This window comes from Rhinatrema bivittatum, chromosome 1 (genome assembly GCF_901001135.1).
Source record: "Rhinatrema bivittatum chromosome 1, aRhiBiv1.1, whole genome shotgun sequence".
Taxonomy (NCBI): domain Eukaryota; kingdom Metazoa; phylum Chordata; class Amphibia; order Gymnophiona; family Rhinatrematidae; genus Rhinatrema; species Rhinatrema bivittatum.
This window is the reverse complement of record NC_042615.1, coordinates 235,621,249-235,649,223: the sequence shown is the minus strand read 5'-3', so window position 1 is coordinate 235,649,223 and position 27,975 is coordinate 235,621,249. Positions and strand designations below refer to the sequence as shown.

The 27,975-nt window shown below is 42.3% G+C and overlaps 1 protein-coding gene across 2 annotated transcripts in view; it reads right to left on the bottom strand.

The window, feature by feature from the left end:
* Positions 1 to 27,069, bottom strand: part of SPON2 (spondin 2) — a 54,230-nt gene extending 27,161 nt beyond the window's left edge. Inside the window, exons 1-6 of one of the 2 annotated variants that reach the window (XM_029592726.1) lie at positions 26,952 to 27,033; positions 26,403 to 26,465; positions 25,436 to 25,662; positions 24,878 to 25,101; positions 11,220 to 11,411; positions 10,506 to 10,680 (exon numbers count right to left, since the gene is read on the bottom strand). In XM_029592726.1, coding sequence (XP_029448586.1) covers positions 10,506 to 10,680; positions 11,220 to 11,411; positions 24,878 to 25,101; positions 25,436 to 25,658 — 814 coding nt within the window. In that variant the 5' untranslated portion in view covers positions 25,659 to 25,662; positions 26,403 to 26,465; positions 26,952 to 27,033. Of the gene's footprint in view, positions 1 to 10,505; positions 10,681 to 11,219; positions 11,412 to 24,877; positions 25,102 to 25,435; positions 25,663 to 26,402; positions 26,466 to 26,951 lie in introns of both variants that reach the window. The other variant, XM_029592735.1, reaches the window with a different exon arrangement.
* Positions 27,070 to 27,975: the final 906 nt, after the last annotated feature.

Sequence of the window (27,975 nt, the reverse complement as noted above, 5' to 3'; positions counted from 1 at the left end):
GGCTTGCAGGTGGGAAGTGTCCCTGTGCTCCTAAGCCTCCGTTCCTGCCAGCCTTGGAGGAAGCTTCGGATGACACCGGCTCTGTATTTGGAGTTCCTTCTTGCCTGGATCTTCCCTGCGCTGTTCCGTTCTCCTCGTGGTCCGTGACCAGCCTGCAAGGGCTGTGTAGGGCACGCAGTGGGACAGGGTGGTCCGCGACTCAGTCCCGCGGGTGGCCTGAGTAGGGCGCCCAGAGAGACAGTGCCAATGTCCATGCCTTATGTGTGCTTGTTTGGATGTCAAGTTCCTTGTCCGTGATGCCGATGCATCAACCCTGCTGTTGTCAAGTTCCTCATCCGTGATGCTGATGCATCAACCCTGCTGTTGTCAAGTCCTCGTCCGTGATGCCGTTGCATCAACCCTGCTGTTGTCAAATTCCTCATCCGTGATGCCGTTGCATCAACCCAGCTGTTGTCAAGTGTCTTGACTGCGATGCCGCCGCATCGACCATAGTCCTGTCTTCGTGTCAAGGCCTCCGTCTGCCCTCAACCTCATGCCAGGCCTGCTGCTCCATGCTGTTCGCAGCAGGTCCGAAAGGGCTCGGAATGGTCGGAGGACCATTCAACTTCCAACATCCTTGGATGTTGGCCTTGGAAGCTTGCAGGCCTGGCAGAGGGTAAGACTATGTTCAGCCATGCGGAGCCACCGTCAACCCTCGGCTCGGCCCTGAAGGTCTGGGCCCGGGCTGAGGCCCAAGGGCACACTAAACACCCCCGTTCTCAACAATATAAAGGACATTAATCCAGCTCCTGTCCTATAGCAACTACCAGCAAGTCCCAAACCCTCAAACCCCCAGTTGCTCATAAAGGGGCATTTAGTTAATTAATTATGATTTATATATCTCTTTAGTCATAAAAAATGTACTCAAAGTGAGTTACAGCAGGAACACAAAACATAGTTACAATAAAACTCACCAATAAGTTGACAAATATAATCAACATACATTTTAACAATTAACTAAATCTGTCTCTCCTCCTAACACCACATGTTACACTTCATTTCTTTTACTGTCCCAGATGTTTAATTCTGTGGCTTTCCCATTACATACCACCCAACTAGGATCAATCTCCTGCTCCCAAGTAAATGGACATACATATGTTACAACTGGTGTCTCGCAGGAAGTCCCCGCAAGCCACCTCACTCATCCTGGACGTCAGCTGGGTACTCTTATGGCAGGCATGCTGCCAGAAAGCAGAAGCTGCCATCCTTCTGCTTCGGCATGGGGCCTCCCTATGCATATGTGCTTGCGGCACACTCAGAACCTTAAAGGGGCCACAGTGGGAAAAGCTTCTGTGTCCTCTGATGACATCACAAGCTCCTGGTATTTAAGGCCTCTCAGAATGCTTCTCTGACGTTTCAGCTACAGATCCTCCTACTTGGTGTAGTGTGTGTTGCTAATTCGTCGAGCCTTGTCTCATCTCTCCAGCTTGCCCTGCCTCGTCCAGCCTCGCCTCGTCTCTTCAACCTGCCCTGCCTCGTCCATCCTCACCTCTTCTCTCCAGCCTGCCCTGGCCCATGCAACTCTGCTTCGTCTGCCCTATCTGTACCCCTCTGTCAATACGTCCTGCCTCATCCTTTTCTTCTCTTTGGATTGACCACTGGATTTAACTCTTCACCTGGACACTGACTATTCTGGCTTGCTGCTTGCCACTGATCTCTTGCCTGGACATTGACCTTGTTTGCTTGCTGCCTGCCTCTGACTGTTTACTGGCCCTGAACTACTGTCTACCCCATTCTCTAAGAGACTCTTACTTAAGATCTTCCGGCCCCCGGAATACATGGGCTCAACCTGAGAGGAAAGGGGTTGGGTAAACATAAAGCCCTAGACTAGTCTCCAACCAGAAAACCTCTGCCAGGCGGTCAGTGAGGGCCAACGAGGCTTGCCTTATAGGCTGCATCAACTTTACCACATCGACAAGGGTCCACATTGCTTACAGCATAAGAATTTTCAGTCTTCAATTCTGTATGAAAAACTTGATATCTTCCATTAACATATGCCTAGATTAGTGTTTCCCAATTCTGTCCTGGAGGCATACCTAACCAGTCAGGTTTTCAGGTTATCCATAATAAATATGCATGAGATAGATTTCCATACATTGGAGACTCCGAATATGCAAATCTGTTTCATGCATATTCATTGTGGCACTCCTGAAAATCTAAATGCATAGGTGTACCTCCAGGAGAGGGTTGGGAAACACTGGCCTAGACATAGACATGCCTTCACTGTGATGCTGACAAAAACACTTACAGCAGTGGGGGTTGCATTCGGCCGTATGGCGCCCCAATGCGTTAGTACGGCGATTTATATTCATGTGCCAGCTAAAATTCAAATTAACTACAACCCCCCACCCTCCTGACCCCCCCAAGACTTACCAAAACTCCCTGGTGGTCCAGCGGGGGGTCCGGGAACCATCCCCTGCACTCACACCCTCGGTGCCGGTTTCATCATGGCGCCGATAGCCTTTGTCACAGGGGCTACCGGTGCCATTGGTCAGCTCCTGTCACATGGCCATCGGCGCCATCTTGTGCTCCTACCATGTGACAGGGGCTGACCAATGGCACCGGTAGCCCCTGTGACATAGTATGGGCAAAGGCTATCGGCGCCATTTTGAGTAGTGGCATCGGACAGCCGGAGTGCAGGAGGTCACTCCGAGACCCCCAGGGACTTTTGGCCAGCTTGGGGGGGGGCCTCCTGACCCCCACAAGACTTGCCAAAGGTCCAGCGGGGGTCCGGGAGCAACCTCCTGCACGCCGGCCGTCCCATGCCAGTACTCAAAATGGCATCGATCGCCTTTGCCCTCACTATGTCACAGGTACCGCCCCTGTGACTTAGTGAGGGCAAAGGCGATCGGCGCCATTTTGAGTACTGGCATCGGACGGCCGGCGTGCAGGAGGTCACTTCCGGACCCCCGCTGGACTTTTGGCAAGTCTTGTGGGGGTCAGGAGGCCCCCCCAAGCTGGCCAAAAGTCCCTAGGGTCCAACGGGGGTCCCGGAGTGACCTCTTGCACTCCGGTCGTCCAATGCCAGTACTCAAAATGGTGCCGATAGCCTTTCCCCATACTATGTCACAGGGGCTACCCGTGCCATTGGTCAGCCCCTGTCACATGGTAGGAGCACAAGATGGCACTGATGGCCATGTGACAGGGGCTGACCAATGGCACCGGTAGCCCCTGTGACAAAGGCTATCAGCGCCATGATGAAACCGGCACCGAGGGCATGAGTGCAGGGGATGGTTCCCGGACCCCCCGCTGGACCACCAGGGAGTTTTGGAAAGTCTTGGGGGGGGTTCAGGAGGGTGGGGGGTTTGTTTAAATTTTTATTTAGGTGGCCGTATAATTCGGGGGAAGATTTGTGTATTCGTGGGGAATCGCGATACATTTCGCTTCCCCATGAATACTACGAATAGTGCAATATACATTGCGGATCGCCAATACGGTGAAAACGAATGCACACCCCTACCCAGTATTGATGGGTTAAATGTCACGTCAGGACATACTAAGGAGGTAAAGATTCTAGATGAAATAAATGAGTGCTTCATGGAGCAATTCATACAAGAACTGACAAGAGGGGCAGCTATTTTAGATCTAATCCTTATTGGCATACATGATTAGATGAAGAAGTAACAGTGCTGGGGCCACTTGGCATTAGTGATCATAACATAATCAAATTTGATTTGATAACGGGATGGAGGACACTAAGGAAATCTAATGTGATAGCATTTAACGTTCAAAAGGAAGACTGAGAAAATGAGAAAAACAGGAAAAAACTGAAAGGAGAAACTGCAAAGGCTGAGTTTATATCAGACATGGACATTGTTTAAAAATATCATCTTGGAAGCCCAGATCAAATTTATTCCAATATTAAAAAAAAACTTGAAGGAAGGACAAACGGCTGCTGGCATGTTAAAAGGTGACGTAAAAGAGGCAATTCTAGTCAAAAGTACATCTTTCAAAAAAATGGAAAAAGGATCCAAATAAAGAAAACAGAAAACAACATAAGCACTGGCAAATTAGTTGCAAAGTATTGTTAAAGGCAGAAAAGGCAGAATTTAAAAAGAAGCTTGCTGTGGAAGCAAAAATTTAAAAACTTTCAGGCATATTCAAAGCAGAAAAGTCCGTGAGAGAGTCAGTTGGACCATTAGATGATCGAGGAGTAAAAGGAGCACTAAGGGAGGACAAGGCCAAAGCAGAGAGATTAAATTAATTCTTTACTTCAATAGGATATATCCTAGAATGTTAAAAGAACTGAAAAATGAAATTGCAGACCTACTATTAGTAATCTGTAAACTATCATTAAAATCAACTATGGTACTTGAAGATTGGAGAATGGCTAATGTAGCCCCAGTTTTCAATTTCCCAGGCATGATCTGGGAAATTGAAGACCAGTGAGCCTGACATGAGTGCCAGGAAAAATGATTCAAACTATTATACTGAACATAATTATTGATCATATAGATAGTCATAGTGTGAAGTGTAATGAGTCAAAGCCAACATGGATTTAGCCTAGGGAAGTCTTGCCTTACCAACCTGCTACTTTTTTTGATGGTGTGAATAAACATGTGGATAAAGGTAAGCTAGTTGATATGGTGTATCTGTATATTTAGAAAGTGTTTGACAAAGTACCACATTATTTATATATTTAAAAAGGCTTAGATTCCGCCTATAATGAAATATTCATGCTAGGCAGATTATATGATATCAAAAAAAAGACATCAGACTAACAAACATAAAACAAATCAAAGTCAGCATAGACAGATTGCACATTGTGTATGGTGGCAGCAGCAGCCAAGAAAGCAAATAGAATGCTAGGAATTATTAGGAAAAGGAATGGAAAATAAAACAGAAGGTGTCATAATGACTCTGTTTCGCTCCATGGTAAGACCACACCTTGAGTATTGTGTGCAATTCTGGTCACTGCATCTCAAAAAAGATATAGTGGAATTAGAAAAGGTTCAGAGAAGGGCAACCAAAATGATAAAGGGGGTGCAATAATTTCCCTATGAAGAAAGTCTAAAGAGGTTAGGACTCTAACTTGGAGAAGAGATGGCGAGAGAGATGATAGAGGTCTATAAAATAATGAGTGGAGTGGAATGGGTAAATGTGAATCAGTTTACTCTTTCAAAATGTACAAAAACTAGAGGACACACAAGGAAGTTACTAAGTAATACATTTAAGAGAAATAAGATAAAAGTTTTCAAGATATAATTAAACTCTGGAATTCGTTGCTGAAGGATGCGGTAAAAGCTGTAAGTGTAATTGGATTTTAAAAAGACTTGGATAAGTTCCTGGAAGAAAAGTTCATAAATCATTATTAAGATGGACTTGGGGAAAGACATCTCTTATCCCTTATTAACCTTTTGGGATCCTGCCGGTTACTTGTGACCTGGATTGGCCACTGTTTGAAACAGGATACTCTCTTGATTGACCTTTTGTCTGACTAGTATGGCAAATCTTATGTTATGTCCTTATGTTCTTATGCCCAAAAACAGAATTCTGAGACGCAAGTAGTGGTTTGCATTTAGCATTCCCATTACAGAGTCATTTTCAGCATAAAATTTAAGACTCTTGCTTTTCTGTGCCTTTATTCATAGATTGTTGTTTACCTAACACTTTAATATTCCTGGAGTTTATTAATGCTTACCCCATGATCAAGTTTATTAAGAAAATTCACTGTTTACTGAATAGATATGCTAGGGCTGACTGCTGGTAAGACTTGAGTCATGGGAAGCTTGAGGTCATTAGGCTAAATTGTAAATTGAGGTTAGAGGTGTTCATTAAAACCTTCAGGAAAAAGGTTTGCTTACTGGCAGGCCGATACAGTACAGTGCCCTATTAGGTATGCGCGCGGGATACAGAAAGTAAAATGTGCAGCCAAGCTGCACATTTTACTTTCAGAAATTAGCGCCGACCCAAAGGTCGGCGCTAATTTCTTCCGGCGCCAGGAAAGTGCACAGAAAAGCAGTAAAAACTGCTTTTCTGTGCACCCTCCGACTTAATATCATAGCGATATTAAGTTGGAGGTCCCGAAAAGTAAAAAAAAATTAAATAAATAAATTTGAATTCGGCCCACGGCTGTCGGGCCGAAAACCGGACGCTCAATTTTGCCAGCGTCCGGTTTCCGAGCCCGTGGCTGTCAGCGGGCTCGAGAACCGACGCCGGCAAAATTGAGCGGCGGCTGTCAAACCCGTTGACAGCCGCTGCTCCTGTCAAAAAGGAGGCGCTAGGGACGCGCTAGTGTCCCTAGCGCCTCCTTTTCCCCGTTTTTACCGCGTCCCCTAATTTAAATTTAATTCGCGCGCACCAGCGAAGGGCCGGTGTGCGCGCCGGGAGAGTGGGCGTTCGTCCGCTCTCCCGCGGACTTTACTGAATCGGCCTGAAAGGCTGATAAGCCCCAGTTTATTTTTATTCTGAGCTGCAGACTAAAGCCTAGATTCATCATTTTCCTATAAATATAGCAAAAATAGCACCCACGATAAAAAAAGGGGGCATGATTAGGTTAATTTTCCTGGTACCGCATAGGTATTTTACCACAATGCGTGTTAAATTTATCACACCCATGTTATTTTCACATCGCAAGCTGAGAAATCCATCGCACACTGCATTACTGAACAGATAGGCTTTTGGCATGCTGGAGAGAGAGACTCTATAGAGGCTCAAAAATAGTTAACTATTCCACTGTAAGAGGGGGCACTAGTAACTCAGGTGAGCTTTCTGGGTTAAGTTGGGTTTTGGGGGACAGTTTTACATGCACAGTCATACGTACGAACAGCACAGTTGCCATCAGTGAAGATTTAATGTGATTTGGAGTGATGAAAGGTGAAAGAAGAGTAGATTTGTTCCACGTTCTCTCTACCTTGCTTGATGAATTCTCTTCTTAGCTGCAATCAAGCTAGGTAGAGAGAACATGGAACACCCCGAGTTCATAATGCCCACTCTTACAGTGGTATAAATAGTTAACTTTTTTGTGAGCCTCTACAGAGTCAGTCTCTCTATCTCTCTCTCAATGCAATAAAAATGTTTTCAGCCAGGAAAGCATAGCTAACGCAGGCACAACGCACAGAAAAAAGGTGTAGTTATTTCCGGCATTAAAACCTGCATTACTGTGTGTTACTCTATCGAATGCTAACTGACCCTTATTTCCATTTACCCCTCCCACTTGCAAACAAATGAAAAATTTGCATACGCAATTTGTAATGCGGTATTTATTGCAAGTGTTAGGGCCCTAACGTGCGCAATAATGCCCTAATGCATTTTCATAAATGACCCTGGAAATTAAGTCAGGACATGTAAGAGGTGGCAACAAAAATGTTGTTTTAATGTTTCTAGATCAATGATTTTTGGTATGTTGTCATATATCCTGCCTAGGATAAAAGATAGGCGGCTTAGAAATATTTTAAATAAATAACCAGTTAGGTTTAAAGGTTATCTGGCTGTGTGTAGCTGATAATTTGCTACTTCACCAGTTATATTCAAAATATAGCTGGTCAAGCAATTGTCAAAAAACACTCCAAAAAAATGTAAACTAGAAAAATGCTCCCAAACAAATAAACACCCTAACTTCTTATAAAAAAGGGCCTCCAGTGGCTTAGCCACCCTGGGCCACAAAAACAGCCTGAGTTTGGCACTGAGGCCTGGTCCCAATTTTGATGCCTGGCCTTGAGACTTAGTTCCAGCACTGAGGCCTGGCTTTGAAGCCTGGTTGTGGCATTGAGGCCCAGCCCTTATGCCTTTTCCCAGTGCCAAGGCCCAGTCCGGGGTCTGTTCCCAGAACTAAAGCCTGGCCCTGAGGCCTGGTCCCAGTGCCAAGGCCCAAGACTGAGGCTTCTTCCCAGCACTAAAGTCCAGTCCTGAGGCTTGATCATGGCATCAAGGCCTAGCCATGACACCTGGTCCCAGTGCAGAGACCTATGCCCAGGCTGAGCACAGACGATTCGCCTGGCCTGAAGGCCCAGTCCCAGTGCCAAGGCTTAGGCTAGCTCCAAGCCCTGAGGCCTGTTCCCAGTTCCTTGGCCCAGCCCTGAGGTCTGGTGCCAGCACCAATATCTAGACCCAGGCCTCCCAACATCATCTTTTTACCCATTCTTCAAAAATGATGCCATCTGCTACATCATCCTCTGAAGCAAATGGCGCCAACATGGCAAGAGAGCCAGGACTGGACCTCATTGATGTGAGTGAGCCTCAGGGCCTGGTCCCAGCACCAGGCCTAGGCATCAGTGACAGAACGAGGTCCCCGGCACTGGGCTATGACTAGGCCTAGGCTTCAGTGCCAGGCCGTTCCAACTGTTGCCCTGGATTGGCCACTGTTGGAAACAGGATGCTGGGCTTGATGGACCCTTGGTCTGACCCAGTATGGCATGTTCTTATGCTCTTATGACCTTAGCTTTGATGTTGGGCATGGTGCCAAGGCCAGTTACTGCTGGAAGCTTGTTTATTTTTTTTTTCAGAGCAACGAATACAAAAATACCCTCAAATTATCATATATTTTTGTAGAAGGTTATATTTGGTTTTCAGAATGAACTGAAAATGGCCTCATTCATTGTATTTTTTGCATTTAGTAAAAACAAATGCACATCCCTAATTAAAGACCAAGTTAAGCACTATATGATATTGCATTCCATAGCTTTCAAGAGCACACAGGTCCCGTCTTCAGAATTTACATTTACAGAATTTTATTTTGCCATCATTGAAAATGTTTGAAAACAACCTTCAGAGTTAAAAATTATGTCATCTGGTTTTGAAAAACTAATCCGCAAACCAGAGACTTAAGAGCATCTATTTCTTTCAGTTTTTAAGGTTAGACCATAGGAGTAAGTGAAAAGATCGCTGAGCGTGAAAGTGTCTTTATAGGTTAGCTGACTTAATCTATTTAAAAATGTGTAAAAATGACATAGTAGTAGGTTCATTTGTACTGAATTACAAGCTAATTATTGTTAATTTTGCTGGCATACAATGCATTAAGTTAATCAGCTCATGAATTGCTATTACAAAGTGTCTCACTTTCAAGAATCTAAACCATACAAAATGGTCTAATTGGATTAGGTTGCAAGTATTCTAAGTGGAATGATATCTGGTCTCAGCACAATGGAAGTGTCCACAATATGCAATATTTGTAAAAGTAATACACTCCATATACAAAAATAACCTTAACAGAGCAATGTTTTTCTGAAGTCTATGCCAAATGCAAATGCATCAGAATCCTCACGGATACTCCCATGGGTTTAATATCTTCTTAAAGAAAATAGAATAGTTTGTATCTACTGCTGGCATTATATCAGGGTCAGGACTATCACCAGGCGAAACGGCATTCTGGACAGTTGGGGGGTGGGGGTGTCCCCCTCCCATGATGTGGCTGGCCTGGGGAGAGGGGAAGTCCCCCTCTGATGATGCTCTTACGTAGGAGCTTACTTCCATCACTTTGCTGATGTGATGACATTAGCGGCATGGCACGCTGGTGGTGCCCTTGGCAGGCACCCATTTTGCCCACACCTTCCGATGACTCTAATCAGGGTAAAACAAATCTATAGGCCAATTATTACATGCATACAATTTTAGTCCTGGGAAGGATAATTTAAAAAGCACTTTACCTGAGCAAACAGGCTGTCTGAATAGTGCCCCCCACTTCCCCCACCGTGTGAGAGTAATCTTTTGCCTGCATTTTCCTGCAGCAGGTTTAGGTCAGAAGAATGCAACAACATGTGTAGTTTTGGATTTTCAGAACTATGCATGTTTTGTTCAAAATAAGTATCGACATGAAAAGCAGGTGCAAACCTCTTGGATAATTTTCAAAGGGAAAGTACTGTGAGTGCATACTTTCTCTATGAAACTGGGGCAAAATCCATGGCTAAAAATCCAGGCAGATTTTTCACCTGCCTGCACAAGTTTTGAAAATTACCTCCATTATGGATACTTCAGGTGCTGATGAAAGGGATTTTTCTAAAATGTCTGCACAATTGTGCCTCTTAATAAAAAATATAAAGAGAATGAGCAGGTCAGGACTTTGGTTTCCAACAATCACGCCCTTATAGCTGAGAGCTAATTTTAACGTTCACACTGTCATATTGCACAACATGATTATCAATAGCCCCTGATCAGGACTGTGCTCATACTGGCCTGAGAGAGACAAATATGCAGCAGATCAGTTTGAAACTAACAGATCAACATGCTCAGTATCTGCCCACTCTATGCCAGACCTTAGCCACTGGTTTTAGTTTCACAGTCTTTCTCCAAAATCACAATAATTTCCACCCATCTCGACTGCTAACCACTGTCATAGCCTGCACATAAAGCCAGTTTATTAAAGAAAGTAAAATAACAGAAGAACCATGCATTCAAAAAATCTGCTCAGACTTCCAAACTTTTGACAAGAATAATGTTAGTTGGCATCTCCATTTGTAGCAATGGTATCAGAAAGCTAAAAAGCCAAACACAATCTAGTTAACAAAATGAGTGAACTTGCAAATATTTACCTGAGACAGAGTCATTGATTTGGTTTCCAATCAAGGTCAAATTAGACTCAGAAATGGGAAAATGCACGTGCTTGCCTTTAAGTTTAACAATGTTCACTTTGGCAATAGGAGGCAATTGTTTCAGCCTGGGATAGAAAAATGAATTTGCAGGATGACTTGGAGAGGAAGCTGTTATCTGTGAATACAAAGTAGAGTTTACTTTGGTTTATAGTGTTAAACCCGAAAAAAGAATGTGTGAATATTTCATGAATCATTCACATCGAAGAAGTTTACATAAATATCAATGGGGCCTGATTTATCACTGTTTGAAATTCATAGAATTTCTGCATCTGGGTCACCATAGGCACTACTCAGGGAAAATAAGTAATAAAGATCTAGAGTGATGAGGATACAGATTCAGAGCCTTGTCCCGATACTTACTCATCCCAGTTTTGAAAACATAAGCAATTTTAGAGAAAAGACCAAAAAGAAATAAAGCCCAAGCATATTGATTGTTTATGTGCTAGGTTCATACAAATGATGTATATAAAATAAAGTTACCCTCTGTAAAGCAAACACACAGCACTACTACCCTGAACTTAAGAAAAAATTCCATTCCATTTCTGTAACTGTAACGAACATTTATGCTGAAAGCCAAGAAGAAAACCTAACAATTCCCAAGAACAAAAAAATATTTTTGGCATTTTTTTTTTTAAACTAAACAGTTGTCAGTACCTCGGTAATGGTGCCCTGTGGAATAGTAGCAAAATTTGGTGATGAGAAAGTGAATCCACTGTCTGTCCCAGCATCATATGGATAGAGGTCTAATGACACTTCTTCTTTCCAATGATCTCCTTCACATAAATTTAAACTGTTGACACCCACAAACCAATCAGGACTGGGTACAATTCGTACCATCAAGGAAACCTACAAAATAATAATAAAAATAAATCAGTAAGTAGAAAAGGGCCTTAACATTACTCAGTTTATTATTGCTATTATTATTAATAAGCTTGATGCACCCAAAATTGGGTCTTAGAAAAGTTTCTAGCAGAAAGTTATTCACCCACTTTGGAAATAAAAATGATTATGTCCTATGCTGAAAAAATACAGTGCTGAGAAAAAGTTTGTGAGCTCTCCCTGGAATGGTCTGTATTTTAGCACAATTGATACTCAAAATATGATTAGATTCTAATCTAAACACCAATAAGAGAGAAAGAAAACTCCATTGAATAAATATCGCAAACAAAAAGGATATATTCTGAGTATTTTTTCATCAAAAATATTTTTTTTAAAAGTATCCTTGTATAAGGGTATAACCATTTTATGTCCCTAGGAAAATGTCCCTGCCCTTTACAAAACATGCAGTATGTGGCTTCAGCTGCTCTGAGTTCCCTCGGTATGACAGATCTCCCTAGACCTTGCCTGCTTGTGATGTGAGTGTAGTGTCAGTGTTCTAAGCAGGAGCACCACTCCCCACTGGGAGGGGTGTTAGAGTAGAAAACCCTGCTCCCAGGTAAAACAGGAGGCTTTTGAGAAATAAGTTAGAGACAGTGGCAAAACTAGGGGGTGGGGGGGGGGGGGGGGGGGGGGGAGGGGAAGGCCCCCAGGGCTGGGCTGTAGGTGGTACCCAAGGGCCTTTTTTTGTAATTTTTTCAGCTATATAGCTTGGAACTCTCAGAAAAATCTGGGTCCTGCTGCAGAAGCAGACCCAGAAGAAAACATCACTTGGGCCCTGTGCACCAGAAGGAAGAAAGACAAGTGTACTGTCAGGCCGCATACCTAAGGAGGCAGAGCAGGGGCATCCTTAGCCCTGTGTGCATCAAGCCCCTACCCCTAGTCTGTTCTAGTGGCAATTGAGCCACAAGAAAAAAAATGATGCCCAACGAGACTTCTGCGGACCCATTTCATTGCAGCCAAAAAAGAGGTCCATCAGAGTCACTGGCTCACCCCAACCCACCAGTGGCCTAAATGAGGAGGAGATCATGGGACCTCCCTCAGACTCTATGAAAAAGAGAGGGAAAGGTCTGGGTGAGAGGGAGTATGAGTGTGTGTATGTATGTATGAGACAGAGAGAGCATGTGTGTATGAGAAAGAGGAAGTTTGTATGTAAGTGGGTGAGAACATGTGTGTATGAGAGAAAGGGAAGTACGAGTGTATATATATGAGAGCAGGATTGTATGACAGAGAGAAAGCATGTGTGTATGAGACAGAAGGAGCGTGTCTGTGTGAAAGAGACTATATGTATGAGAGAGCGGGAGCCTGCGTGTGTGTGAGAGCATGTACGTATGAGAGAGAGAAAGCTTACATGTGTGTAAGAGCCTATGTATATGAGCGAAAAGGATCTTGCTTGTGCGTGAGAGCATGTGCATCTGAGAAAGAGGGAGCTAGGCACTAGAAGCTTAGCGGTATGCCAAATGGTGACCTGCCGGCAGGCTTCCTTCACCTGGCCAACAGGAAGAAAAGATGACCACTTTGGGGGAGGTGAGGTGAATTATATGGCAGATTGTGACTGAGAGTGAAGGGAAGGGGCATGAGTGAGGGAAATTAAAGGAAGGAAAGGGGAAGATAGTGAGGGATGGGAAGGAGAAGAGGGAGGGAAGGGAGTGAGGGTGGTGCGTGACTGAGAAGGGAAGAGAGTGAGTGGGAGGGAGTGTGAAGGGAGGGAGGGAGTGAGTGACTAAGTGGGAAGGGAAGGGAGTGAGTGAAAGGAAGAGGGTGAGTAACTGAGAGGGAAAGGAAAGGTTGAGTGGGAGGGAGGGGTGAGTGACTGGGAAGGAAAAGAGGTGAAATTTAGGGAAAAGTGGTTGAGTGACAGGGAAGGGGAAGAGGTGAGTGAAAGGGAGTGAGAGGGAAGAAAAAGGTGGAAGGGGTAAGTGAGGAAGTGAAAGAGGGTGGTGAGAAGGAAAGGGTAGAAGGGTGCATGTGTGAATGAATGAATGAGTGTGTGTGTGTGTGTGTGTGTGTGAGTGAGAGAGAAAGAGAGGAGAAAGTTTGTGTGTTCACTTCTCTCCTGCCCGCCCCCACACCACCACCTCCACGATAATCTCAGGGTTAATGGAAATCAAAAGTTCCCAGGAATGGACAGGGGAACATTTTTTATTCTTATTGAAGTAGATATTGAAAAGCCAATGGCAAGTTTCAGGATACTCAGCCTCTTATCTGGTTAGATATTAGCTTATCCAGCTACCATAGCCAGATAAGCAGTGATGTTCAAACTTATCTAACTTTAGTCCTGCTATTGAGCAGGACTAAAGTTAGCAAGTTAACTTATCTGGCTAATTTTAAACTTATCCGAGTATATTCAGCAGCACGATCGCACCTCTGAATATCTCAGCTAAGTTAGCTGTATAAGCCTGGTCCGACTATCTTACTTAGCTGGATATGTTTGAATATGGACCTCATTATTTTAATTTTTGGGTGTTATTCGATATGTCTGCTCTTTTGAAATATTTAATTCATTTTTGGCCAATGTTTAAAGTTGTTTATTTATCCTGTTCATCATCTGTTTTGAAATATTTTTATTAGTATACTTTACTATTAGGATGGATTTATATTTCTTGATTTGTTTTATGAAGAATGATGATTTTTTTTTTTTTTTTGTATTATTGCACTGCATAAGTCTGTCTGGGAGGTCTGGGAGGGGAGAGAGGCTCAGGAGCACAACTGCGGGGACTGGGAGGTCTTGGAGGGGAGAGGGGACTGGAGAGCAAGACTGCTGGGACCTGGGAGAGTTGGAGAATGAGACTGCTTCTGCCTCTCTTTCTTTGAGATGGGATGTGGAAAGAATTTGATTTTCTCTGTGTCATTTTTGGGAAATGAGCATCTGAATATTTTTATATTTTTCCAGTAAGGTGTAGCCGATCCCCTGGCTACAGGTCCGGTTCCAAGTCTGGAAACTTTCTTCCTGAGCCCCTGGCATGGTGAGCTCACACTTCAACTGGATGAAGTTCCAAAAGTGCAGCAAGACCCAGAATAGGAGCAATGAGGAAAGAAATCATCGAAAGGGTGAAAAGTGAATTTTAAAAGCCCGAGGCGCGCCAAAATAGGGAGATGCGTGCACAAGTCAGGCTCACGTGCGCCCTCTGAATTTTAAAAGCCACCCAGATGTGCGCATGTCTCCCGCTGTGTGCACATCGCATTCAGTTTCAAAAAGGGGCAGGGTGTGGGTGTGGTCAGGGCAGGGCATGGGCATTTTGGGGCATGGCCAAGAGATGTGCAGGTAAATACTTATGCTCCCCAGCGTGTACCCTGGTCCACTGCAACATAACTTTACTTCTGCTGTGGCGAAGGTGTAACTTAAAAATTAAAAGAAATTGGCTGTTTCTGCCAGATTTAAGGAGCCTGGGGTAACTGGGGGGGGCGTGCAGGCTATCAAACCAGGGAAGTCTGGAGGACCCAACTCTTAACGGGGCGAACCTCTGGACGAACTGATGATAATTGTCATGGCGTGGATGCCTGCTGGTTTTAAAATACACTGACTTTAGTGGTAGAAATGGGATTTATTTGCCTAGGCACACTCCAACTTAAAATTAGGCCACATGTGCACGCACTCAGGCTATTTTATAACATGTACACATATGTGCATGCAAGTCATAAAAGTGCAACATCCCTGGGCGCACACGCCGACACATACGAGCCAATGTGTGCCTTGAAAGTTACCATCCCTGGTAGCAATCACCCATTTTACCTATTCAGCTAGGGGTACTAGAAAAATAATAAACAGTCCTTGATGATGTTCAAATTAAACTGTTTACTTCAACTTAAATATTAATAACCAGACCAAAACTGAGAAAATAAAAAAATAGCATAAAAATATCAAAATGAGGAAAGCAGTGGTCTCTTTGGCCATCTTAGGTCCTCTCACTAATCTCTTCCTTCTCCATCTCCATCCATATATTATCCTCCACAGTGAGGGTAGGATAACTGGAGTGAAGTTCCAGCACACACTGGTCTTAATCGGAAAGTTTATCCCCAGCATCAAGGAATATTAGAAAAAATCGAAACAGTGCAAAACTGAAATCCCAAATGGCAGAAAAATCAGGTCTCTTCATGTCTCTAGTATAAGATTCCCCAAACACTTCTTCTCACCCTTCTTTCTTCTTGTGCTCAGGCAAAAAGGTCTCTCTGAATTCAGTCCTTCAGGATCCCTTCCATCCAGGCTGAACCAGGCGTATCCAAAAATCTTCTCTCTACTTCTAAAAAGTCCCAACGCCTCATCCATAGATCCTGACCTCCAGGATGCGAAAAAAAAAGATCCTACAGCCAAGTTTCTACTTCTCTCCAACCTCTAGCTTAAGGTCCAGAGATGATCTTTAGCTTCTTCAGACTCCTTCCCTCTTCTCAGTTGCCTAACCCCCTAAAGACAGCATTGCCATGGGGATATTTATATCCCACACAAGCCTTCCCCCCCCAAAAGGTGGGGTTATGGCAAGGGAAGAAATCCTGAATATCAAAACCCCTTCCTACTACCCCTTGCTGAAAAATTACTTGGGAGCACAAGTCAGTGACTGGCAAAGCCCCCGTCACACATGGAAAATGCAATTGCTTTAATTTCTCTGCTGTTATACCGCAGGCAGAGTCTGGCTTTTTTTGGAGTTTTCAATTCAGCTTTCGTCTCCATGTTTCTCTTTCTAATTTGTAGTCAGTTATTCTGTGTTTGGTGAGGGGGTAGACAGCGTGATGTAATGAGGCAGCAGTGATGTGTGCAGGTCTGGCAAAAAGAACACATTTGGAATTTTTTTTTCCTTTTTTTTTTTTTTCTCTCTCCTGATGGTCAGAAGTGGAAAAATTGCAAGTTATGGAAACATTCATACATTTTACATCACAGTCCTTGACTCATGGTCTTATTCCTACTCAGAGAATGTTTCTGTTTGCCTGCAGTACCACGGAGAGAAGGGGCAATGTTGGCAGCCTGTTTGTAGGCAGGGAAGCTTTTGTCCCATAGACTGCTCACAGCAGTCTGTCAGTTCATTTCTTTTCTGGCATTTTCATTAGTGTGACTTTCTTGTCCTTAAGCATTTCTGCAAGGGGGGGCGGGGGAAGCAACACAGATGCATTGGCTTCCGGGCACCGGAGACCCTTGGTACGCCTCTGGTTAGAGATTCCAAGATCTGGGGTCTTGACTGGGATTGGAGCTGTCTCTTCACAGAGTATCACCAGAGGCTTTTTCTGTCTCAGAAGGCTCAGAGGAGTGCAGGAGAAAGATTCCAGGATAAGAGTTCCTGGGAATCCCAAAGAGAGAAAGAAGGCCCTAAGAGCTGGGGATGAGAGAAGGCAATGCCAAACTAATGGTCCTTAGAAGACTTAAACCCTTGTTAACTCAAGAGCACTTTCGTACAGTACTACAAGCACTAATATTTGCAAGCACGGACTACTGTAACACACTCTTCCTAGGATTACCATATACCACAATCAGGCCACCTCAAATACTACAGAACTCAGCTGCCAGAATACTTACTGGTAAAGGCAGAAGAGATCATATCACCCAAACACTTGCAGATTTACACTGGCTCCCAATAGAACAAAAAGTACAATTCAAAACACTATGCACAATTCATAAACTAATAAATGACGAAAACGCCGACTGGCTAAACACTGCCATACGATTACATGTCCCTCAAAGAAATCTCAGATCGGCCAGTAAAGCACTACTAACCATTCCCTTAGTCAAAACAGCAAAGTTGACCCAAGTTAGAGAGAGAGCACTATCCTTGGCAGGTCCGCTATTATGGAACACATTACCACTTGAACTTAGACTAATGAAAGAATTAAAACTCTTCAAAAAAGGCCTAAAAACTTGGCTTTTCAAAAAAGCATTTCACAATGAGAGCAGCTGAAAGTCACCAAAAAAGGTAGAATTGACAATTTTATTATTTTTACCTATAATTAAATATTAAATTAAAACAGTATACACATATAATGATTATCCCAAAATCATATAAATAGTTACCCCAACCCAATTCTCATCTAGAGTATATTATTGAACTATGTAACCGTAAAATATTGGCACACTATGGATAACTTAGAACCCAAACCAAACCTATTTCGTGCCGAAATGTAATCCGTTGTGATGGTATATTACTAAATGACGGTATAGAAAAGTTTTAAATAAATAAATGAGTGTACTAGGAAGTGTCAGGATATCATGGACTGGAAGGCTGTGGTTTCCAAAGGAGCTGGGCTTGGAGCTTTCTCAGCAGATTGCATGCCCTTCAAACTATTAGTAGGAGAAACCACATTAGCAGAGCTTTTAATACATAGTACACATTAAACAGTGAATTGAACACCGAACTGGTTGCAGAACAAAATGGACAGGCTCTGTCAGAAGGCATATACCCAGGAAGGCGTTTACATTTCCACCAAATAGGATTAAGGGAACCACATCCCATACAGTCTAGAAATATCAGAGAATTGTTAGCTGGGCTTTTGTTGCACTTCCAATAAGCTAAGGTCTGGGGCGCAATTGTATGATCAGGAAGTAGAATTTGTAGCTTGGGGTCTGATTGAGGTGCAGCACAACTGCTACAGACATTTACAGATGCAGAGTTTGTAGACCAACGTTTAGTGCAGTGCCACAATTTAAAATTAGGGAAATGGGCATGCAATGCATTCCAAATAATGCAAAGGATTCCAAACTTGGCAGGCAGGACAGACAAAATGATGCACAGAATCTAAAATGACTTGAGGGGCTGGGGCAGAAACACAATTGCCAGTATCAACAGCGGAATGATCAGAATCTGTTCTGGACTCACCGGGTTGGCAGAGAACCCTGCACCTGCTCCTGTGGGGTGTCAGGGTTTCTGGAGTTAGGGAAACCCGCCTGAGAACAGCACAGGACTGCAAGGCAGGACTCTGGACACAACAAGGGCCAGTCTTCTGCATAGTTAGCCCCCTCCTCTGCAGGTTGATCCCTTGGATTCTGGGGCCAGCAGCTCTTTTGGCGGCAGTACATCATAGAAACATAGAAATGACGGCAGAAGAAGACCAAACGGCCCATCCAGTCTGCTCAGCAAGCTTTGCACTTTTTTTTTTCTCATACTTATCTGTTACTCTTGGCTCTTAATAACCTTTTGGTTCTATTTCTCTTCCACCCCCACCATTAATGTAGAGAACAGTGCTGGAACTGCATCTAAGTGAAATATCTCGCTTAATTAGTTCGGGGTAGTAACCGCCGCAATAAGCAAGCTACACCCATGCTTATTTGTTTACCTAGACTATATAATTCAGTCCTTGTCTGTATATAGATCCACTTTTCTTCATTCCCTCCTGCCGTTGAAGCAGAGAGCTATGCTGGAAATGCGTGAAGTATCATACTTTCTCCCTCCGTACAGGCTGGAACATGACTAGGCATGGCAAGGCGTGGACAAGGCAAGGCTGAAGGCAAGGTAGGGATGAGGCAGAAATGGCAGGCTGAGCAAGGCAGGCAAGCGAGGCAAGGCTTAGTACACAGAGGCAAGGCAAGAATGGATACTAGCAGGATCTGTAACTAGACAAAGCACAGGGTAAGTCAAGGACAGGACTCTGGACAGGGTATTGGTAACAGAGAGTGTCTGTCTGAGAAAATCTACCAGAGTGAAGTTGGGAGCCCTAAGGAGAAGAGGATTTCCCTGGAAAGCTTGTGGATCAGTGTATTGGGAAGTGCCAAAGGAAGGAACAGCCTGCCTGGAAAAGTGTATCAGAGTAGGAGATTGATTCATCTAACAGCCCAAAACTCCAAAGAAGAGAGAGGAGAAAGAGAAAAGGACCTTGGAGAAAAAATGACAGCTACCACACAGGTACTGGGAGGGCCCAGGGTGGAAGGGTTACCCGCCCTGAAAACCTAACCTGTTTTGGGGAAGAAGTGTGAAGAGGTAGAGACTGTTTATTGTAGGTAACATTTTGGATTGAGTGACTGTGTGAGCACTATTCAGAAGTATATCTATTTTTGAACTTTGTATTTATTTCCTGCAATCAGTCAGTAAGCTGTTCTTTTTGAACAACTGCACTGGTATGAAGAGTTACTTCTTTGAAAGTGCCTGGACTGGTGAACAGGAAGAACCCCTGTGAGTACAAAACCCTAAGGGCTTTGAAAGTACACCATTTCCTCTCCTGTATGGGAACCCATAAGAACATAAGTACATAAGAACTTGCAATACTGGGTCAGACCAAGGGTCCATCAAGCCCAGCATCCTGTTTCCAACAGTGGCCAATCCAAGCCATAAGAACCTGGCAAGTACCCAAAAACTAAGTCTATTCCATGTAACCATTGCTAATGGCAGTGGCTATTCTCTAAGTGAACTTAATAGCAGGTAATGGACTTCTCCTCCAAGAACTTATCCAATCCTTTTTTAAACACAGCTATACTAACTGCACTAACCACATCCTCTGGCAACAAATTCCAGAGTTTAAATGTGCGTTGAATAAAAAAGAACTTTCTCCGATTACTTTTAAATGTGCCCCATGCTAACTTCATGGAGTGCCCCCTAGTCTTTCTACTATCCGAAAGAGTAAATAACCGATTCACATGAACCCGTTCTAGACCTTTTATAATTTTAAACATCTCTATCATATCCCCCCTCAGTCATCTCTTCTCCAAGCTGAAAAGTCCTAACCTCTTTAGTCTTTCCTCATAGGGGAACTGTTCCATTCCCCTTATCATTTTGGTAGCCCTTCTCTGTACCTTCTCCATCGCAATTATATCTTTTTTGAGATGCGGCGACCAGAATTGTACACAGTATTCAAGGTGCGGTCTCACCATGGAGCGATACAGAGGCATTATGACATTTTCTGTTTTATTCACCATTCCCTTTCTAATAATTCCCAACATTCTGTTTGCTTTTTTTGACTGCCGCAGCACACTGAGCCAACGATTTCAATGTGTTATCCACTATGACGCCTAGATCTCTTTCTTGGGTAGTAGCACCTAATATGGAACCTAACATTGTGTAACTATAGCATGGGCTATTTTTCCCTATATGCATCACCTTGCACTTGTCCACATTAAATTTCATCTGCCATTTTGATGCCCAATTTTCCAGCCTCACAAGGTCTTCCTGCAATTTATCACAATCTGCTTGTGATTTAACTACTCTGAACAATTTTGTATCATCTGCAAATTTGAATACCTCACTCGTCATATTTCTTTCCAGATCATTTATAAATATATTGAAAAGTAAGGGTCCTAATACATACCCCTGAGGCACTCCACTGCCCACACCCTTCCACTGAGAAAATTGTCCATTTAATCCTACTCTCTGTTTCCTGTCTTTTAGCCAGTTTGTAATCCACGAAAGGACATCACCACCTATCCCATGACTTTTTATTTTTCCTAGAAGCCTCTCATGAGGAACTTTGTGAAATGCCTTCTGAAAATCCAAGTACACTACATCTACAGGTTCACCTTTATCCACACGTTTATTAACTCCTTCAAAATGGTGAAGCAGATTTGTGAGGCAAGATTTGCCTTGGGTAAACCATGCTGACTTTGTTCCATTAAACCATGTCTTTCTATATGTTCAGTGATTTTGATGTTTAGAATACTTTCCACTATTTTACTGGCACTGAAGTCAGGCTAACCGGTCCGTAGTTTCCCGGATCGCCCCTGGAGCCCTTTTTAAATATGGGGGTTACATTAGCTATCCTCCAGTCTTCAGGTACAAGGGATGATTTTAATGATAGATTACAAATTTTTACTAATAGGTCTGAAATTTCATTTTTTAGTTCCTTTAGAACTCTGGGATTTATACCATCCGGTCCAGGTGATTTACTACTCTACATTTTGTCAATCAGGTCTACCACATCTTCTAGGTTCACAGTGATTTGGTTCAGTCCATCTGAATCATTACCCATGAAAACCTTCTCCAGTACGGGTACCTCCCCAACATCCTCTTCAGTAAACCACAGAATGACATGGGCCCTTTGTGGTCCATGGCCCTCCTGTGTGCCCCCATGCCCAGGTCCAGGATGGGACAGAGGCTACTCATGTGTAAAAAAGTATGTGAACTCTTCAGTAACTGGCAGCACCTCTATGAGCAGCAATAAGTTCAACTAAATTTTTCCTGTAACTGGTGATTTGTTTCTCTCATTGTCCTCGAGGAATTTTGGCCCATGCCTCCATACAGATCTTTTTCAACTCTGGGATATTTGATTGCTTCTTTGCATGAACAGCTCACTTCCAGTTTTGCTACAATAAGGATTAGGTCGAAAGTTTGAGTTGGCCAATCCAAAACACAAAATTTCTTATTCTTCAGTCATTCTGTAGTAGATTTACTTGAATTTTTATGGTTGTTGTCTTGCTGCATGACTTACTGTCGCTGAAGCCTCAGCTCATGGATAGATGATCTGACATTTTCCGCTAGAATTTTCTATTATAAAGCAGAATTCATGGTTCCTTCAATGATAGCAAGCCATCCAGGTCCTGATGCTGTAAAGCAACCCCACACCATGAAACCTCCACCACCCTGCTTGACAATGGAGATGAGGTTCTTACTTTGAAAGGCAATTGGATACATTTTCAAAATGTTATTTGTGTAAAAATTAGCATTTACTTGCGTAAGTAGCCTCTACTTGCATATTACGTATTTTATAAAAGTTGAAATTACACACTTATTTTCACTTTCACGCACACATATACATATATCAAAAGGGGAGGTCTAGGGGTGTTTTGGCGCAGGGCCAGCATTTACACCTGTAAGTTGCTATTTTAAAAGACATGCACATAGATTTGCCAACTTATTCACATAATTTTACACCTGCTAATTATCTGCCATAAGTGATATCAAACATGTTTAATGTATAATACTAAGTGGGTGGGAGGTTTGGATGAACTGGAGGGAGTTGAGGCTGAAGAACCAGAAGGGTCTTGATGACCTGGAGATGGACTGGATGAACTGGTGGACTAATTGATAAAACTGGTAATTTCATTGATGCACACGTTTTAAAATACACCAACATATATACGTAAATCCTGATTTACGTGAGTAAGTCCTACTTTATTTTTGCATGTAAAATGTATGCACATATATTTTTAAAATAGGTAGGAAAAGTATGCTAAGTAGTTGAGGGTAGTAACCCCCGTGCCTTCTGTTAAGGGTAGTAACTGGTGCTCTGTGCAGGTTACCGCCATGCATCCTTTTCTTCATTTCCGACCTCTAGTCTTTAGGGATCCACAGCAAAGTGATGCACTTAGAGAAGAGTAACCCAAATTATGGCTACACAATGCAAGGTTCCACATTAGGGGTCACTACGCAGGAAAAGGATCTAAGTGTCATCATTGAAAATATGTTGAAATCTTCTGCTCAGTGTGCAGAAGCAGCCAAGAAAGCAAATAGAATGTTAGGGTTTAGTAGGAAAAGAATGGAGAATAAAACAGAGTTTATCATAATTCCTCTGTATTGCTCCGTGGAACGACCTCCTCTTAAGTATTGTGTGTGGTTCTGGTCACCACATCTCAAAAAGGATATAGCAGAATTGGAAAAGGTACAGAGAAGGGTGACCAAAATGATAAAGGGGATAAAACAATTCCCTTATGAAGATTAAAGAGGTTAGGACTCTTCAGCTTGGAGAAGAGACGGCTGAAGGGAGATATGATAGAGATCTATAAAACAATGAGTGGAATGAAACAAATAAATGTTAATCAGTTGTTTACTCTTTCAAAAAATACAAAGACCAGGGGGGACACAATGAAGTTACTAGGTAATACATTTAAAACTAATAAAGGAAAATATTTTTTTAGTCAATGCTTAACTAAGCTCTGAAATTTGTTGCCAGAGGATGTGTTGAAAGCTATTAGTGTAGCTGTGTTTAAAAAAGGTTTGGACAAGTTGTAGAAATCTACTGCTTATTCTTGGGATAAGTAGCTTGGACTCTATCTACCCGTTGGGATCCTGCCAGATACTTGTGACTTGGATTGGCCACTATTGGAAGCAGGATACTGAGCTTGATGGATCTTTGGTCTGATCCAGTATGGCAAGTCTTATGTTTTTATGTTCTTATCCCATGCCCTTTTGAATTCAATTACTGTTTTTTTGTCCTCACCACCTCTTCTGGAAGGGCATTCCAGGAATCCACCTCCCTCTCCATGAAGAAGCATTTCCTGATGTTGGTTCTGAGTCGTCCACCCTGGAGTTTCACTTCATGACTTGTCCGGATAAGTGCCGCTTTCAAAATTTAGCTGGATAAATTGGAATTTATCCGGATAAGTAGCGTGAAATTGCTATACTTGCGTATTTTTACATCTAATTTTAAAAATATATGCATGGGTATTTTACCTGCATAATTTACATGCATTTTCCCCCCTTCCCCTCGGTAAGTCGGCTTTTATGCGTGCAAGTTGGGAGATTTTCTAACATGCGCGCGGCAATGAAATTACCAGTGTTACCAATTAGTCTACCAGTTCACCTGCAAGTCATCGAGACCCTCCTGGCTCTTCAGCCTCAATTCCCCCATTTCTCCCAGACCCCCCACCTAGTTAGTGTTTCATTTTTAAGATGTTTATGATCACTTACTCCAGATACAGAGCAGGTGTAAATATACCCAAATAATCTGCCAAATATACATGCGTAAATTGCTGTAGTAACTTGGGCAATAGCACAAAAGGGAACAGCCAGAAGGAATAAGGAGGCAGACTCTGGCTGTTCCCTTTTGTGCAATTTATTTACAATGAAAACAGAAGTGCAAAGCAAAAACAAACAAATGATGCAGCTCTCCTTAAAATTCAGGTAACACAGAGTCATCACACATAGCAGGTTTTCTTAAACAGTAGCTTCCTGCCTGCTCCCCATGGCCTTTCTAACCCTTCTGGGCCCTGCCTTCTTAGGCTGAAAGGATCCTCCCTGGGCCTAGAATCCCTTGCTGTGTTGGGACTTAAGGAGGACCGGGCCAGATAGCTATGACTGGTTCCTTAAGGTGGTCTGAGGGAGCTTCTTGTAGACTACCTCACAATTGCTTATAAAATAGCAACTTACATAAATGTTGGCTCTGCTATGAAACAACCCTGGCCCACCTCTTTTTAATATGCACAAATTTACTTGCATTCCCTTACTTGCACATGTATTTTGAGGTTTATAAAATAGCACATTTGCGAGTATTGTATATGCTATTTACACATGTACAGTATGTGCTGACTTTTACATATGCAGTTCTTTGAAAATTCACATTAAAGTTACACAGGCTTGTTCATATATGGTGACACTGGTTCTGTGCACACCTGCAAATGTTCAAAGTGGATTCATGTGCATAAATGTGCTTTGAAAATTCAGGCTGAAGTTTTTGGATAAAAAATCCCCTCAGCCTATGTGAGCTGTGTGAAAACTATCCTTCCTGCATCCAGACCCTCCCCCTTCCCACCCATTAGCAGAAAATCAGAAAATAGCAGAAAATAATTTTTAAAGGAAAGGGGCCAATTTACTTACTAGCGAGTGCCTTGAATGAACTTCCAGCTCAGTTAAGGACTGTCCTACACCACTGGATATGGCTGAAGAGGAAAAGATTCCGTGCACACTTTGAATTTTTTCTCCAGCTGCTTCTATTTCCTTCATTAATAACCATGCTTCACCTTTTTCAGAAAAATCCCGTACTCCATTGCTGGCATACTCATCTTTTTTCCACATGTAGTAGTCAGAACTATGACTAACTCCTGTTTAGGGAATACATAAAGTAAAAATAAAACTGCTTTGTGTCATCATAATTTATGTAAAGTCTGACATGTTTTGTAGCATATTGTAACTTATGTCTAAAATCTGCATTTTATATTTTCATTTTTCCATGTTTTCATTTGTTATTTTGTTTATTAGAAAGTATGGACACTGCATTGGAACAAGATGTTTTTGATGGTAGAAATAGGGACCTTTGTATACTGCAGTTTTCAATGTAGTTATTAAGCAATAAGAAGAACTATGCAAAGAACAAATTCAGATTACACTTAAACAAGGATCTGACATCCTTCTTGATTTCTTGCCTAACCCACTTACCTAGTAATGAAGACCATTGTGCTGGGGGTCTGTAGAGGGGGTATTGTTTAGGGAATGCAGTCTCACTCCATTTCCCTGTAAAGACCAGGCTGTACTTAGCTATTTCTTCTGCCGTGCAAATAGAATCCTCGCCCACGGGCAGGCAGCTGACATAGCCTAGAAGTGTTACGATGACAGACCAGATAATGTTGCAGGATCTGTGGGGAACTATAAAGCTTTCCATTTCCCTGAAGGTGGGAAGAAAGAAAAATAATTATGCTAGTTTTGCTAACCACTTTAGATTTCAAACTAAATGACTGTAGTCCAGTGATATTTACAGCTTGACTTTCTAGCATGGAAAGTAAAGGCTCCTCAGCAGTACATAATATAAGGGATGATACCCTAAAAGCACTGATGGACTTATTATTCATACAAAACACTACAAATCTAAAACTATTTTCTAGCATAAAGCAGTCGCATAAATTAATTCTCAGGTGTTGCTAATGAAAAAGAAAATAGGTCAGAACCCAGTAAAACAGTTTAGATCTTTTCTGTTTTTCAAGCTTTCCTAGAATCACACATTGATTTAATTACACTAGAAAATATTTCTGTAGAAAACATTGATGATATGCCTATGCTTTTACAGATTGCATTGCACATAACCTTGCCAAGAAGAGAGTTTATTTAAAAAATGTGTTCTAAAACTTATGTTTCATGGTATAATTACAATCTTTTGCAAGTAGAGTTTGTATTAAATTACATGAAAGCATATTGCACAGTAGGCATAAAATCCATTTTAAAACTATCAGAAGATGTATTAAATAAAAATATTCATCTGACAGACTGAAAAACTTAATCTGTTACATTAAAATTGTATATAGAAAAAGCAGGCTATTAATCAATCATCTCGGTTTGCAAGCTCTGCAAACCGTATTCAAAAACAATTTCTATATGAGCATCAGCACCTAAAAGAATTTTGAATACTCACAAAATTTAGTAAGTGGAGTTCTGATGGGGGAGAGCACCTGCTTTTACTGGCAGCTGAGCCGATCTGCAAGAGAGGATAGTAGGAGCCTTGCTATTTATGCTCCAGGAGAGTTCCTTTGGTCCAACAATAATTGTAACCTTTAGACCTTCCAGTTTAACAAATTCAAACCATGCTCTTGCTAGTTGCTAAGACTTTTTGGAGCAATTATCAGAGTCTTCTGCAAGCCAACTAGCTCAACAACTTCTTTATAGAATCCTGATACTGAATAGATAAAGCAATTTCTTATACTGTCATAGCTTGTTATCAAGTTCAGCTTGTGAAACAGCTTGAGTTTTGTAGTGACTCTATAGTTTTCTATTCCTGTTAATGTTTTTCAGTTATGGGTGAACTGATTCCAAATCTAGTGAGAATGCTGTATGTTGACAGAATGGTTTTTTGAATTTTATTGCTTGATTAATGCTTCCTCTAAATATTTATTCTCTCCCACAAACAGTGCCCCCCTCTCTCTCTCATTCTCTCTCTCTATATATATATTTGCTATTATAATACCTGTATTTTCTTCAAATTCAAATGCTAAAATCCAAAGCATTTTTGACTTGACAGTTTTCTTCTACTTCTTTTGGGCCTCCTGCTCATTTGGAACCAGGGAACCAAGTATCATGGACTTTCATGTGCAGCTACCTGGAGATTTTTCCCCCATTTTATAATACTTACACACACCCATACACACACACACACACACACACACACACACAGAAAACATACCTAATCTGGTCATTCCAGCAACAGTCCTCTAAGGGGGTGGTGGGGATGGGGTGGGAGGGCTATGCACCAGATCTCTCTTCAGATCCCTACAATCATGGGTCCTGACTCCGATCACTAGGTGTCATTCTTGAGCAATGATCATAACTTTCTCCCTTCTGGGAGCCTTCCAAATAACAGTACACAGCACTGCTACTGGGCCACCAGGCTAGCCCGATCCTAAGCAGATTAAATTATTATGAAGTTGATTTACCTAATTAGAAGCATGAAAGGAATCTGTAATGAATAGATATTCTGACAGGCCAGCAAATAAAAAATACTTGCTATTCAAAGCAAGACCAAGGGATGTTTGGGAGAGCAAATAAAGGCAAATATATCATCAAAACCATCATCATCATTGTTTATCTATAACACGCCTTTCTAACCAGAGAGTTCAAAACATGTTACAACAAGACAGGTTTAGAATGGTTGGGTAACAGTGATATATAGAATAATAGTTTAGTGTGGAAAAAATAGTAAAAATGTAAGGACAGGCAGTAGGTCAAACACAGAGTAGGTTAAATACAGTTTGTACTTTGGTCTATGAAAAGAAAATATTCATTATATGCATTTTATATGTTAGTATATATAGGAGGTCTAGAAGGTGAGGGTAGGCGTGAGGATTGTATGAGTCTGTATATGGAGGGAAGATTCTTAGAAAAGTAGATTTGTGAGACAGTTCATTCCTCAGACCTGAGGGCTGCTTCAAAGAGCCAAGTTTACTTTTCAGTAGCTTCCTGAAGACTAGGAGGTCTCTGGATGGTAGAGAGTT